At 34.0% G+C, this 15,338-nt stretch overlaps 1 protein-coding gene across 1 annotated transcript; it reads left to right on the forward strand.

Annotated features, from left to right (window-relative positions):
- Nucleotides 1-679: 679 nt before the first annotated feature.
- On the forward strand, nucleotides 680-4,052 carry LOC141705592 (uncharacterized). The gene is made up of 3 exons (XM_074508493.1): nucleotides 680-3,141; nucleotides 3,225-3,315; nucleotides 3,414-4,052. The coding sequence occupies exons 1-3, from the start codon at nucleotides 680-682 to the stop codon at nucleotides 4,050-4,052; spliced, it is 3,192 nt and encodes a 1,063-aa protein (XP_074364594.1).
- Nucleotides 4,053-15,338: the final 11,286 nt, after the last annotated feature.

Below are 15,338 nucleotides of genomic sequence, written 5' to 3' on the forward strand. Positions count from 1 at the left end.
TAAATATGCATGTATATATATTTACATAAATCTGCATTTTTTTAACATAAATTAGGTTTGTGTTCTTGTGTATATATATTTAGGTTTGCCTAAATATATCAATTAGGTTTGATATTTGCATGTATTTTTCTTTTCTGGTTGATATCTTCCGATTTTTGTCCGTTTAAAGTTTTAAGTAATAGTATGTTTTTAAATTCGATTTTGTCCATTTGCAGATTATCTCATCAAGTCTCGGAATTTGACAGTGCCTGCACATTTTACTTCAAGAAGGAGGTTAGAAATTCTTATTCGTTTGCTTTTTTCCTTTTTTTTGTATACATTATGTAGGAAGGGATTCACCAGTAACCGATCTGTCATTATTTATGTATACATTATTTGATTTGGATTGTTGTTTATGTATCAGATTTAGTGTATCGTTCTCTTTTAATAGATGAGATGCCATGAATGTACTAGTTGTCATTTGTGTAAAATCTTTCAATTTTTTAAGGGCATGTTTGTTATTAATTCGCGCTTGAATATGTGCACTTGTGTTGATTATGCTAGTTAAACAATGTTGACTTTCTTGGTTTTGTTTATATGCACTTGAATATGTGCACTTGTATTGATTAATTCGCGCTTTGATGTTGAAATGACCATCTGGTGGTTAGGTTGCTAGATTGCTGGTCATACATTTTCATTTATGGATAAGTCGTGGATATCGAAAGATAGGGATTCTTTAGAATTTGAAATTGGCGTCGAAGAATTCTTAATTTTCGCTGAAGAAAATTGTAAAGATCCTAAAAGAATTCCTTGTCCATGTGGTCGATGTGTGAATTTTAAAAAACTCTCAACCAAAATCATAAGGGGATATATCTACGATCATGGTTTTAGTTTGGGGTATGTTAATTGGATTTGGCATGAAGAAAAATCTACTAGGAGTACTTGGTCTTCTATAGGTAGTACACGTCCTGCTTCAGACCAACCTATTGAGTACTTTGTTGCATCAGAAACTGTTGAAGTTTGTGAAGCGGCTTTTAATTCGGGTAATTACGATAAGGATTCATATGATTTTCAGAGGTTTGTTGTTGATGCGGAACAACCGTTGTTTGAGGGCAGCGAGTGCACAAAGTTAGAGTCAATGTTAAAATTGCACAACTGGAAAGCTAGGTTTGGTATTAGCGACACTGCCTTTACTGAGCTGCTCTCTTCAGTTGGCTCGATCCTTCCCAAAGATAATGTGTTGCCTCCTAACGCATATGAAGCGAAGAAAACTTTATCCGATTTAGGTCTAGTGTATATAAAAATTCATTCGTGTCCCAATGATTGTATACTGTATAGGGGCATACATTCTGATGCTTCTCAGTGTCCTCATTGCAAGCTGTCACGTTGGAAAGTACGGAAGAATGGCCAACTTAGGGTCAATGTTCCAGCCAAGGTCATGTGGTATTTTCCTATAATTCCAAGATTTAAACGGTTATTTAAATCTCCCTCTACTGCTGAACTCATGACTTGGCATGCAAATCAGCGAATAAATGATGACAAGATGCGACATCCGGCCGACTCTCCTTCTTGGAGGAACATAGATTACCGGTGGCCTGCCTTTGGTAGTGAATCTAGGAATATTAGGTTGGCTTTATCAGCGGATGGTATCAACCCGCATACTAATGGGTTAGTCAATCGATATACATGCTGGCCAGTAGTGTTGGTAACGTACAATCTTCCTCCGTGGTTATGCATGAAAAGGAAGTTCATGATGTTGTCAGTTTTAGTTCCTGGTCCACATGAGCCGGGAAATAACATCGACGTTTATTTACAACCGTTGATTGATGATCTGAAAAAACTTTGGGAAGAAGGTGAACCAAACGTTTATGACGCCTATAGTAAATCATATTTCACTCTAAAAGTAATTTTATTGTGGACTATAAATGATTTTCCAGCATATGGAAACTTGTCAGGCTGCGTGAATAAGGGTTATAAGAGTTGTCCAATTTGTGGTGACGATACTGTGGCTAAATATTTAAGTCACAGTAGGAAGATGTGCTTCCAAGGTCATCGCCGTTATTTTCCTAGGCAGCACCCTTATAGGAGGCAGAAGGCGGCCTTTAACGGACAACAAGAGTTGGGGAACGCATGTCAACCCCTTTCCGGAGAAGAAGTGTTAGCGCGTCAGGAACGAATTGATTTTTGTTTTGAAAAAGAGGTGAAGAAGTCGAAGAAGATGGAATGTCCATGGAAGAAAAAATATGTTTTCTTTGAGTTAGAATATTGGAAATATCATCATGTTCGCCACTGTCTCGATGTTATGCACATCGAGAAAAATGTGTGTGATAATCTGCTTGGGATGTTATTAAATATGCGAAAGTCAAAAGATAGTGAGGCGGCACGTCGTGATATGATTGATATGGGTGTTAGACATGATTTAGCTCCTCAAGTAGGAGAAAAGAAGACCTATCAGCCTCCTTCCCCTTTTACTTTGTCGAAGGTTGAAAAAAAGAAAGTGTTGAACTCATTCTTGTCTATGAAACTTCCTTCTGGACATGGATCAAACATAAAAAATTGTGTATCCATGTCTGATTTGAAGATATACGGGCTTAAGTCCCATGACTGCCATATCCTTCTCCAACAACTCCTCCCTGTTGCCATTCGATCCGTTCTCCCAAAAAATGTTAGGGTCACAATCATACGACTGTGCTTCTTTTTTAATGCTTTATGCAGCAAAGTTGTCGATGTCTCGAAACTCGATAAATTGCAGTCAGATGTAATAATAACCTTATGCGATCTAGAAAAAATATTCCCTTCATCATTTTTTGATGTAATGTTACATCTTATTGTCCACTTGGTCCTAGAAGTGCGTTTATGTGGACCGGTATTTTATAGATGGATGTATGCCTTCGAACGATTCAATAAAGTGCTAAAAAGCTACGTACGAAACCGATATTATCCTGAAGGTTGTATGGCAGAAAGCTACCTTAAAGAAGAATCAGTAGAATTCTGCACAGAATTTATGAGCCAGACTTGTACAACTGCCGGCATTCCAGTTGAGCAAGGCAAGCAATCTGGTCCATTATCTGCCGCGATAATAAAGGTCGTGGAAGAAAAAGAGCGAGATGAGGCTCATCTGCATGTCCTTCAAAACAATGATGAAGTGTATTCCTATATCGTGTACGTTTATTTTATTAACTTGTCCTATTTGTTTGAAGATGTAATTTTTGTGGGTTATTTCTAATATTTATGCATATTCTCAGAATGCACAAGGAGTATTTGGATGAAATTTACCGAGGGAAAAAAAAGTGTTCATTGGCTTATGGGAGAGCTCAATCGGCTATTTGCCGATTGGTTTAAAAAAAAGTAGGTTTTATGTATTGTCTACTTAAATAGTTGTTAGTTGTAGTTTGCAACTGATGGATTTTTTTATTATATAATATTATGTATAGGTAAGTAGTGAAATGAAGGGAAATCCCGATGCTGTTTCAGAGACGATACGATGGCTCGCTGGAAAACCATCATTTTCTGTTTTAACTTATCAAGGTTTTTCAGTCAATGGAGTCCGATACTTTACGAAAGACCGAGATGATGCGCGAGTTGTTCAAAATAGTGGAGTTTCTGTGGTTGCTAAGGCAGTCCAGGTGTCCAGTGCGAAAGATTTAAACCCCATTGAGAGTGATATGACCTTTTATGGCATAATCTTGGAAGTATGGGAGTTGGATTACCATGAGTTCAAAGCTCCACTCTTCTTGTGTAAATGGGCAGAGAATGATAAAGGCATAAAGATCGACGATCTTGGCTTCACACTTGTGGATTTCAATCGACAAGGCCATAAGAAGGATAAATATGTCTCTGTTGACCAAGTCAACCAGGTGTTTTACATTAAAGATCTGGTTGATCCTACTTGGCCGATCGTGTTAACTTCCACAACTAGAGACTATCAAGAGTTGTATAACGACGATGATTTGGGTGACACGATCATGGAACATCCTCCCTTCTGCTCTAACATCCCTGCTTCTGATGTGACCAATGAAGACGTTGCGCATAGTATTAGGCCTAATGTTGAGGGAATTTGGGTTAAAAAATGATCCTGTTAATTTAGCTCTCTGTACTTTTTGCTTGTTATAATTTAATCAGCATATTTAATTTTCCTTTGTAATTTTTTTGAGTAAATGAATTATAGTGACTAATGCATTTTTCTTTTGTAATTTTTCTTTTATAATTTTTTTGTATTTTGTTTTTGTATTTGTTTTGAAATTTTCCAGTTGTAATTTTGAATGTATTTTTATTCATGCATATGTAATTTTGAATGTATTTTAATTCATGTAGAGTTTCATTTATTCAGTGACTAATTATTTCGTGTTTTATTATTCAGAGTGAAGGACAAAAATGGCAAAGAAAAAGAGAACCAACAAAAGCAAATCTAAAAAAGTTAAAGAGGTCGAAGAACATTGTGATCAGGAGGTTGAAGAGCACTGTGATCAGGATGGACAAGCACCAAGTGAACCTCAAACTGAAAAGCAACAGTCTAAACAAGAAACAACAACTAATTCTAATTCTGCGAAAAGAAGGTTGGGAGCTGCACGAGGTGTTTCCTCTCTTAAAAAAGTATTGGTAAGGAAGGCCCAGGGCAAGAGATTTAAAATCAGATACAATGAGTTTGGAGTTCCTGTCGGAGATACTAGGTGTACCTTACAGTCCTACATAGGGCACCTGGCAAGAACTATGATTCCTATCGACATTGACAGCTGGCCAAATATGGATCGGGAATTGAAAGATAAATTATGGCTTGATATTAAGGTATTAAATTATAGTTGACACACACAACTTATTTTTAGTACTACTATCTAAGCCTTATAAACTTGTGTATTTTATTGTCCATAGGGTACATTTAAAGTTGCTCCGGAAAGTGAGGCTATGGTGCTTAAGTCTGCAGGAGAGAAGTGGAGACAGTTTAAAACTGATTTAACAACTAAACACGTGATGCCATATGCTGAAAAAAAGAAGAAACTGAAGAGGCCTCCAAAAAATTATCGGTTTGTGGGTCAAGAAGCTTGGACGAGATTTATCGCGCAGAGGACAGGTGATAAGTGGCTGGTATGGATGCATTTTCTTTGCCAGTGTACCCTTTTTGGATTTAGAATATTTACTTGGATATAATTATTCGTTGTATGATGCAGAAACTGCGCACCCTGCAGAGCGAAAGAGTGCGTAATCGAAAATATCATCATCGTTTGTCAAGGAAGGGTTACATTGGTTTACAAGAGGATGAAGTAAGAACCTAGCTATAATTTTTTCTCATCTTCAACAAATAAAGCACCTTTTAATTTTTTCTCATCTTAAACAGATAAAGAAAGGCAAACTAAAGCCCGAGGAGAAACCAGATCGGGCAATATTTTGGAAAAAGGCTCGAAAGTCAAAGCTAGATGATGAGGAACTTGATGAAGATAAAGAAGCAGTATTTGCCAGAATTGTAAGTAAAAATTATGAAAAAAACTGCATTTAATCGAGAAAAACAGATTATAATGAGAAATCTATTTATTCCTTCATTATTCATAATATGTCCCTAAGATCTGATGTGTATTCATATCTGCATTAGGATGAATTACTCGAAAAGAAGGAGAAGGGTGAATTCGTACCATCTGCAACTGATGATGTGTTGACTACGGCACTTGGAACTCCTGAGCATTCAGGCAGGGTTCGAGGAGTTGGAGGTTTTGTCACCCCAAAAATGTTCTTTAATCTGCCGAAAGAGAGAAAACCTGCAATTACCAAGGCGGAGTTGTTGGCCCGTGATAGAGTGCTACAGGAGGAGTTGGTAAGAACAAGGCGGGAAATGGCTGAGCTCAAGTCATTGTTTACAGGATCTAATCAGCAGTCTCCGAATTTTTCGGAGAGAGCAAGTTGCCAACCAGTTGAAGGAGAACCAAAAGCAAAAGAAATATTGGTGAATGATGATTGTATTGCTTATGATCAACCCCCTCCATCAGAAATGAAGGTATATTTCACAAATATTATTGTAATTATACGGTTCTTCAAATTGTAGAGTAATTATATAATTTACTCCTTACAATTATAGGGTCCACAAATTTATGAGCTTTCGGTGGATAGCATCGAAAATAAGGTTGCTTTTGGTACTGTTTTCGAAGATGATGAAATGAATGTTTCGATTCATGGAGTGCCCCTGAAGCCTGGACATGCTCGTGTGTCGGTTGATGGACATATCCAACCAGATGCTTTAGTTCCCGTGCCTATACCTGGTGAAATTGAACATGTTCCTGAAGCCGTTGGTTCACACTTGGCATGGCCTCGAAATTTAATCAGCCTACGGACAATTGTGGTATTTACATGTGCTTGTTGGTTGCTAAAGTTGTATAAAAGTTGAAAAATAGGGGTTAATTAGGTGAATAAATGTCTACTTATATTCTTTCATTTTTTATAGAAAAAGAAAAGAGATGTGTCGCAGTCAAAGAACAAGGGTGAGGTGCATAAAATTCAACAAGAGTTCACTCACGTCAAGGTCAGCAAGAAAGTGCCACGCCAATACAAGGTATTGTACAAACATGTTACGATATTTATGAAAGCCAGCGGGGAATCGATCCCTATTCCATGTGATTCCGATGTGTTTGGAGTTGAGAAGACAATATATATATTGCATGAGAATTTAAAAGCATTGTTAGAGTTTGACATGATTGGACAAGCTGCGATATCTGCGTATATGGCGTAAGTAATTTATTTTCGTGGTTATAGGTTCTGTTTGAATTATCGCACAACTGGTCTGCTAGTAATTTTAATTTCTCCCACATATGTATAGGCACTTGCATAGTACAATTAAGAGGGTTCGCAAGAATGATGATGTTGTCCTGTATGGATTTTTTTATCCTGGCGCCAACTTTAATTTGAATGCTGATTTTCAACGAAATGTTGGTAGTCGGTTGAAAGAGGGTAATCAAAATCACATATTCTTCCTGCCACATAATCATCAGTAAGTATTTTTAAATGCATATTGTAATCTATTAATTTAATTTTCTTTTAGGTTTTTAGGCTATTTTTTAAAATATCTGACTTGTGTAAATTTATAATAATACAGTTGTCACTGGATTCTGGTCGTAATATGGGATGGCGACATTTACATTCTCAATCATTTGCCTCATCCAACTCATTTTGATGATTTAGAAAAAGCTTTATCAGAGTAACATTATTCTTTTATTTTTTAGGTTGTTTTCATTTATTTCTTGTATTCGAAATATGACTCTTGACACCATGTCATTATAATATGCAGGACAATAAAACAAGTTAATTCTCAAACAGGAAGGGGTAACAAAGCTCCTAAAATCAAGAATCTTGTAGTAAGTAATTTATATTATAATTTTTATAGTACGACAGTAATCTTGATTTAATCAGTTTGTAAAGCCAGTTTTTTTTATCTTAACAGGGATCCCCGAAACAGCCTGGTGGGGTTGAATGTGGTTATGTGGTCATGAGGTACATGAAGGAAATTATTGAGGACAGGGAAATTTCTTTTACTTCTAAGGTCCGTACATTCATTTTTGTATGATTGAATGTGGCATTTTAGATGCATTTTTTTTATGATTTCCCTTTTCGGTTTACTAAATTTTTACTGGGCGACCAAGACTCGCAAGTCTTACACTCTAGAGGAGCTAGACCAGGTTCGCTGTGATGTTATCGACTTTATTCAAGACAAAATGTAGATTGTAAATTTCCTTGCCTCGCTACTGTAAATTCTGGTTTCATAATGTACTTACTGATCGAATTTGTAAGATGCATGTTTGACAATGTGTTAGAACTATTTTCGCTATATATTTGTTGTTGGTTGGTTAATGTAGATGTTCTGAATTTTCTAGTAGATGTTTTAGGTTGTTGATTGGATAAAAACTGTTGTTGGTTGAATCTGGGTTAATTGTTGGTTGATGGGGTGAAAATTGTTGATTGGTTGGATGGAAAATTGTTGGTTGATTGGATTTTACTATATGGAGTTTTCTGGTTCATGCAAAAACAGAGATGCTCAGTTTAATTATAATAGAAACAGACATCACATTGTTATTAGAACCGATGTTAAAAAACCATAAATAACATCAGTGTACACATATAAAAGCAATGTCTTAAAATCACAAAGACATCAGAAAAATAAAATATTCGATGTTAATAAAGGAATATTAGCACATGAAAATAGGGTAATAACATCGATTTAAAATTAAACACCCGATGTCTATTTATCATACTAACATCGGTTTTTTAGAAAACAACCGATGTCTATTATCAACATTGACATCGGGTACTTAGAAAATGATCGATGTCTATTATCAACATTGACATCGAGTACTTAGAAAATGATCGATGTCTAATAAGATATAGACATCGGTTTTTTATTTTTAACCGATGTTATTTTATAAATATTGATTGTGTGTTATAGTTTTAAACAGGCCTAATCGTCCTAATATTACATTTCTGAACTTGACATGAAACAATTATATAACATCAATGTGAATTAGACATCAGAAATTTTTCAGAAACGATGTGTAATATTACATAGACATCGGTTTTTAACCGATGTCTATGAGAAAATACATTTAACATCAGTCGCGAAGACATCATACATTTTTTACATAGACATCGGTTAAAAACCGATGTCTAAGGTCTTTTTTCTAGTAGTGTATGCAAAAAAAAAAAATGGGGGAAAAGTCCCGCTCTACCTAAAATAACCCACACAAATTAAAATAAAAAACTTAAAAAGAAAAAACACAAACACAAGTTCATCTTACTCTCCACACAGACACTCTCTCGCTACTGCTCATCCGCTCATCTCGCCGCCGCACATCTCCCCGCCGCACATCTCACTGAAGCTTCTTATTTAAAACTCTATTTCATCATTTCAGCTATGTTTCAAACCTCCACTTAGGTGTTATTATGGGTACGAACTTGATTTAATTTGTTAATCTGGGGTTTATAATCCTTAATTTTGGGGCATTTTTTTATTATTTGTTTACAAATTCTAATTTTAATTTGTTAATTATGGGGATTTCAAATCCTAGTTTGGGGTGGTTTATATGTGTGCCCTATTTATATCGGTTCCGATTGTTAGATTTCTCTACGAGCTTTACTGGTCTATGGTATGCGATTGTTTCGATGTTTCGAGTGCTTTTTTTGTTGAATTTGATGAATTTGTTGAATTTATGGTGTGATTTCATGTTTTATGTTTGTGTAGGTTCGCGATGACTTGTCATTTCAGAGGTGCAAATCGGGATTGATTCGGTTGAGTTTTCCGATAGGGAGGATGATGAAGGCGTTGCTTCGGATTTTGCGGATATTGTTACTCAAATGGCTCAGGACGTGAGTCATTTTTGTCGAGTTTATGTAATATTATGTATTTATGTTGTGATAAAGAGTTTAGTGTTGGTTTACGTTTTTTGTTTGTCTCGAGAAATGTTGTAGTTATTGGAATTGAACTAAGTTGAGCTAAGTTTAGTGAAGCGGAACTTGAGTTTGAGGGAGTGTAGTGTGGGAATATAATATGGATTTTTGTAGTTGATTTTCTATAATACTGTAGGTGATACCATTTATATAGGATAGTGTTAAACAGTTAGAAACCGGATAATGAATTTTTGTCTGGATTGTACATGTAGAATATGGTGGTGAGTTGCACGTGCCGAAATAAATGAATAAACCAACAATTTGTATCACGAGTAACCACAAGCGCTTACCTAAATAGTACATTTTTTTCTGACCGCTAGGGGTCATAATTGTCGATGTTTTTTATTGTTGTTGTAGCATTGTGTAATATTATTCATTTGTGTAGAGGATTTTTAGAAGGGTATGATAAAATCCAAACATTTTGCCCCATATAAAAATGAAAGTAGGCATGTCCTAATTCGTAAAAGTTATATGCTTTTATTGCTTATAAACTAGTTTGATACACTTGTGAGATAAAAACAAACACATTCCTACTCTAACAGGTTTGGAATTTACTGGTTCATGTTTGTTTTCATTCAAACTCTTTGGTTCCCTTGAAGCACGTAAGGAATCTAGGCTCCAAATATATTTAGTTGTAAAAATTTTTTACATAGTTGTTGTAAATAGATTTAGGCGATGTTGAGGTGTTGGGGTGTTGTAGAGCCAAAGATATAAAACCATCTACCTGATAAAGGAGGTGGAGCCAAAAATTGTACTACTTGTATTTGATTTGCTAAAGCGCTTGAGCTTATTGGTTAGGAGTTCAAATAATTTATAAAATGTTGGGTAAATGATGATATAATGCTTATGAACTTGTTCATTTTTGTGTATGAAGCACCTTCTTAATTATTTTATCCGCAAGCAGTTTGCTAATTGTGTGAAACTGTGCTTGGAGTCATTTGCTTGTTTATGATCACAAGTTCACCTAGCAAGTAGTCGTTCAATATTATTAAGAGTACTACTGATGAATTAGATATATGACGTGCAAATTGACTTATCTCGGAAGCGGGAACACATTAAGGTTCACTTCAAAATGTATGAGGGTAAACCAGAAAACACCACCTCAGTTGTGGCTGAGATTACGATGATAAATCACATATTCGTTCATGGTTAGAAGCATCGATGCCTAGGGAATAAACTGAATTGAATCGAACAAAGTGAGCACACCTCACATTTATATTTGTCATAAAATATTTCAGGTTATTTACAGGAGAGAGACTGTTGTATTTATTTAGTTTACCTGGAGTCTACCCGTGTTGTATTCCCCACCGCGTCATTCCATACACAGACATATTTGATAGCTTTTTTGTTGAAAATATATTTCTTATGGGCTACAGTTTATGTGTTCCATACCGTGCTTTGGAAATCCTTGTATTAGCAAATTCTATGTGGTCCATCCGCCCAAGTTCTTCTTTTATTGTATTTTTTCATATATCTGTATATTTTGTTCTTTTTCTGCATCAGTCACAGTAATTCGTTTCTATCCTTTTAGGTCGAGACAGTGACACAATTTGGTGTAATTTTTCTTCTTTTTGCTCTAGGGCTGTAGTTCTCCACAGCAAAGGTTAGTTGATATTTGTTTGTTTTTTTCCCTGTACAAGTTGAGCTACATTGAATTAGTGCCAACACTGGTTCCTAAATTTATCTCCTTCTAATGATAGCTAAAAGTTGTTCGAGCAGTCGCGGTTACGGGAGGCCTGCTTCAGATATTCAGGTTTTTATATAAAATTTCTCGCATTGGTGTCATCTTATTAATAATTATTTCCCAACTAGTTTTTTATATATCAGTGATCTTTTTGTTATTTACGTTTGAACTGTTAGTCTTTTGTTCCTTGGGTTTTTATATGCTTCTACAGCAGAATGATTTGATTTAATATCTTGCTTATAGTTTGTTAATATATTAGCATATATCAATCCTGTCAGACTTGTTATGTGCTGTTGCAGAGAGCATATATGCCAACAGTAAGAAAGACCAACATACTATCGCAATCTCATCAACTAAAACCAGCATACTCCAATAAAATAAGTCAATTGTGTGACTTGGAATGTCACGTGCTCTGCCACGTAAAATTTTAACACGTCATAATATGACATGTCATCATTTACCACCTCGGAATATTGATCCACAGGTGCCACATGGTGGGACCCAGTTTTTAGATGAATGATGTATATTAAATTAAATTTAGCTCATATACTGATATTATGTCCAATTTATCAAAAAATAAAACGAGTTTAAACTTTTAGGTACAAGTGATTGTATAGTTACAAATATATAGTAATTTTTTCTATATTTTAAAGCACTCCACGTAACTAAATTATTTTTTTGAAATATCTTTATTTTTAATATAAAAAAATTGAATCTTTCAACAATGAAAATGTCATAACACACAAAGAGTTTGAGAAAATAATTCACTTTAATGAGAATGGTTGATTTTAATCACAAGAAAATACAACACATTGGTTTAAAAACTCCCCTCGATATCTATTAGATTATATTTAAATCCCTCTAATAACAATAAATTAAGTTAATATTCATTTCCCTAATTAGAGGCAAATGCCAAGTTATTTACATCATTGAATTCTAAAAAATAGGTTTCCTTTATAGATTAAATCTAGGGTAACTATATTGCTTACTAAATCTAATCTAGGGAACAACATCGCGCTAAATAAAAATTATCATTATTATTATGTGATTAATCGCATCCTTATTTAAGTTTTTTGATTTCTAGCACCATACATGTCTATTCTAATATATATAAATTTTTACCAAGAATTTGCCTCTAGAATGTTGAAATAGCTACGGGACATCATTTTTTTAAAGGTTTTACACATTCAAGTATTTTCGGTTAAAAATAAACATTTATATTTTTGATAAAAGATTATAATTATATGATTTTTTTGACACTGAATATAATAAATTTGGAGTTGATTTTATTTTCATTTTAGTAGCTTATTAATTTGAAATACAAGTAACTCTTGGTACTTTTTGTATATGTAATTTTTTTGTAAAATTTCAAGTTTAATAAAATTAGTAAATAATAAATAATTATTTCAAAAATCTAGCTTATGAGATGACCTGGTTACTTGGATTTCAACAGCACTCAATGAAATTTAAGTGAAGTGAAATATTAAAGTGAGAGGCAGTGAATTTAGCTAAAATATTGAGCCCCAAAGGTAGCCGCCATATCCATATTTTGAAACTTAGTTGAAAATAATGAGCGCAAAGATAGGGCCAGAGACAAAGAAATATATTGATTCTTTTTGAAAAATTTAGCATCTTCCAAATCAAGTATAAAATCATTCCCCTTGTCTCACTTCAACTAAGAAGACCTTGAACTAGGGTGTGGAGCAAAAGGGTTTCAAGTTGAGGGATTGTGTTAATTTTCAAGCTTGAGGTTTCAAATAAAAGTTAAGATTTAAAGTTGAAGCATTTACAGGGGCTTAGAGTTTAACATCCAACTGAGTGCACATCAAAGCATGGTTCTAATGATGAATGCTCAACCAAATACTTATATTCCACCTCCTTCTAATCCTACTTACGAACAGGTATATTATATTTATTTTGTAAATGATGTTTGAATAATAGTTACATACAGTTGTGAGATACAAATTGTATTCAAGGTCTTTTCTTTTAAATGTAGATAATAAATCATGCAGTCTCAACTCTGGGGAGCAGAAAGGGTTCAAGCTGCATAGCAATAGCCAAATTTGTAGAAAACAATTACGATCATCTTCCAACTAATTTTAGAAAGACGCTGCTTCGTAAGCTTAAACAACTAGTTGATGTTGGAAAGCTCATCAGAGTGAAGAATTCATTTAAGCTTCCCCTTAAATGAAAAACAAGATATGAAAAGATTTCATAAGATTCTTTTTTTTATTTCATGAATCATTAATACTATATAGATCATTAGTATTTCCATGGTTTTTGTTGACAATTCTCAAACTTCACAGATATATGGTGGGTGAATTGTGATTTCCTTAATTATTTTTTTGTTGTTAATTTCTTAACTAGCGGAATATCTATATTTTCAAGATGAATTAATTTAAGGTGAGTACAATTTTACAATTTAGAATCAACTAGTGAAATAGATTCACCCACTTCTATAAGCAAAAATAAATATCATTTAATTTGATGATGTTAAAAAGTTGGGTTATATAATATGTATGTGGGAACAAATATAAAGCATGCCTGGTCAAATATTTTTATCACCTTGATATTGAAGAAATGTTGTGCAAATTTTTGAAAGTTTAGAATTTTATACCAAGTTGGTAATGGGATATTTTTATAATTGAAGAAGTATTAGAAACTCATTTTGACTATTATTTTTTTCATGCTAAGTTCATGACGGTGGAAGAACTCAAGATGTTGAGAATTATATGTGCCATTGTGGTAGCAAGCTAGGGTGCATTATATACAAATTTACAAATAAAAAGTAAAAAATTAGGATGTAATAATTTGTGTCAACTAAAATGACAAAATATATAATTGTATGAATAAATTATCTCTACCTACTTTTGAACACAAGCTTTTTTTTTACAACATATACATTAAAAAATTACTTTAACCGCTATAAAAATATAGTCATCTCCCCACCATACCATATGTATACATTTTTATTGTAACACAACATCAGTGAATGATTTTTTAACACCACACTGGACAAGAGTTGATAATTTGTTATGTAAATTACCAAGATTTATTTTAGTAGGCAGGGGAATAGATTCTCATTTCTCAGGGTTTGCCTTCTATTTTAGTACATTCTTATTTATCAGGGTTTGCCTTCTATTTTAGTATACTCAAGGAGGTAGACTTGTCTCGCTTTTGTGCGATGTGGTGGTTGTGTTGAAAATGAATTGGATGCTGTATTAGGAGATCTGGATATCTTGCATCAACAACACTTTCGGCAACTATATAGCTGGTGTCTGGCAGGTAGATAGCTGGGGTGCGTTTGGAATGGTGGTGAAAATCACATGTGCTCAACTCTCACAAAAAAATTTGTTCATAACATGAGGCCTCTAAACTCAGTTGTTGCAACTGAGTCCTCTGAACATTGCAATATCAATCGAATTAATGTGAGGGTCAATTGTGAAGCTACTGTTTTGGGGGAGATGCTTGCTGGATTGTCCGGGAAACCATTACCTTCATTTTTAATTTTCAGAATATTTGTATTCAGTTTGTTAAGCAATCCGGAAAGAAAACGGCTAATTATTTAACTCTATTTATTTTTCAACCTGGTTGCATGAGGTTTGTCCCGATTGAATCTCTTTCAAGTCATTAGTGAAATCTGCTTTAAATTTGGCAAAAAAAAGGTAGACTTTGACAAGATTTTCAAAATAAAATAAATTTTGATATGAATTATCACTTACAATATTTATACAGCTACACAATGGGAACATATTCTCATTTCTTATGGTTTGTCTTCTATTTTAGTATATTCTCATTTCTTAAGGTTTGTCTTGTATTTAAGTATATTTACTCGGTAGACTTTGACAAGATTTTCAAAATAAAATAATTTCGATATGAATTATCACTTACAATATTTGAGTCTGCTTTTCAAAATGTGCTTGGTCAAATTGTTCACACATATAAAGGCTTGAATACAACTACACAAAACCAACCTCAACCTCACCTAAATTCTACCAAGTCGTGTCCAGTTTACGAGCCCCGTAAATTCTAACATATAAGAGTAGCAAATTAATACTTTGTATTTGTTATATTTTTTTAAATTGGACCATATTTGTTGGCTCCAATTTTATCCCCAAAAACTGGATGGAATTTTTCTGCTAATGAATTTATTTGGCACTCCTAAATTTAAATAATTTCACTCGATTTTAAACTAATATTTTTTCGAGAAATGGACCAAAATGTCACTTCGGGATATAAAATGGTAAAATCACTTCTG

The sequence above is a fragment of the Apium graveolens genome, unplaced genomic scaffold, assembly GCF_009905375.1.
Source record: "Apium graveolens cultivar Ventura unplaced genomic scaffold, ASM990537v1 ctg9089, whole genome shotgun sequence".
Taxonomy (NCBI): Eukaryota; Viridiplantae; Streptophyta; class Magnoliopsida; order Apiales; family Apiaceae; genus Apium; species Apium graveolens.

Bases quoted from the DNA above. Each gene is read 5' to 3' on its own strand.
- LOC141705592 (XM_074508493.1), top strand. From the start codon at position 680: ATGGATAAGTCGTGGATATCGAAAGATAGGGATTCTTTAGAATTTGAA. The intron at 3,142-3,224 runs GTACGTTTATTT...GCATATTCTCAG, and splicing joins GAAGTGTATTCCTATATCGT to AATGCACAAGGAGTATTTGG. The intron at 3,316-3,413 runs GTTTAAAAAAAA...TATTATGTATAG, and splicing joins AATCGGCTATTTGCCGATTG to GTAAGTAGTGAAATGAAGGG.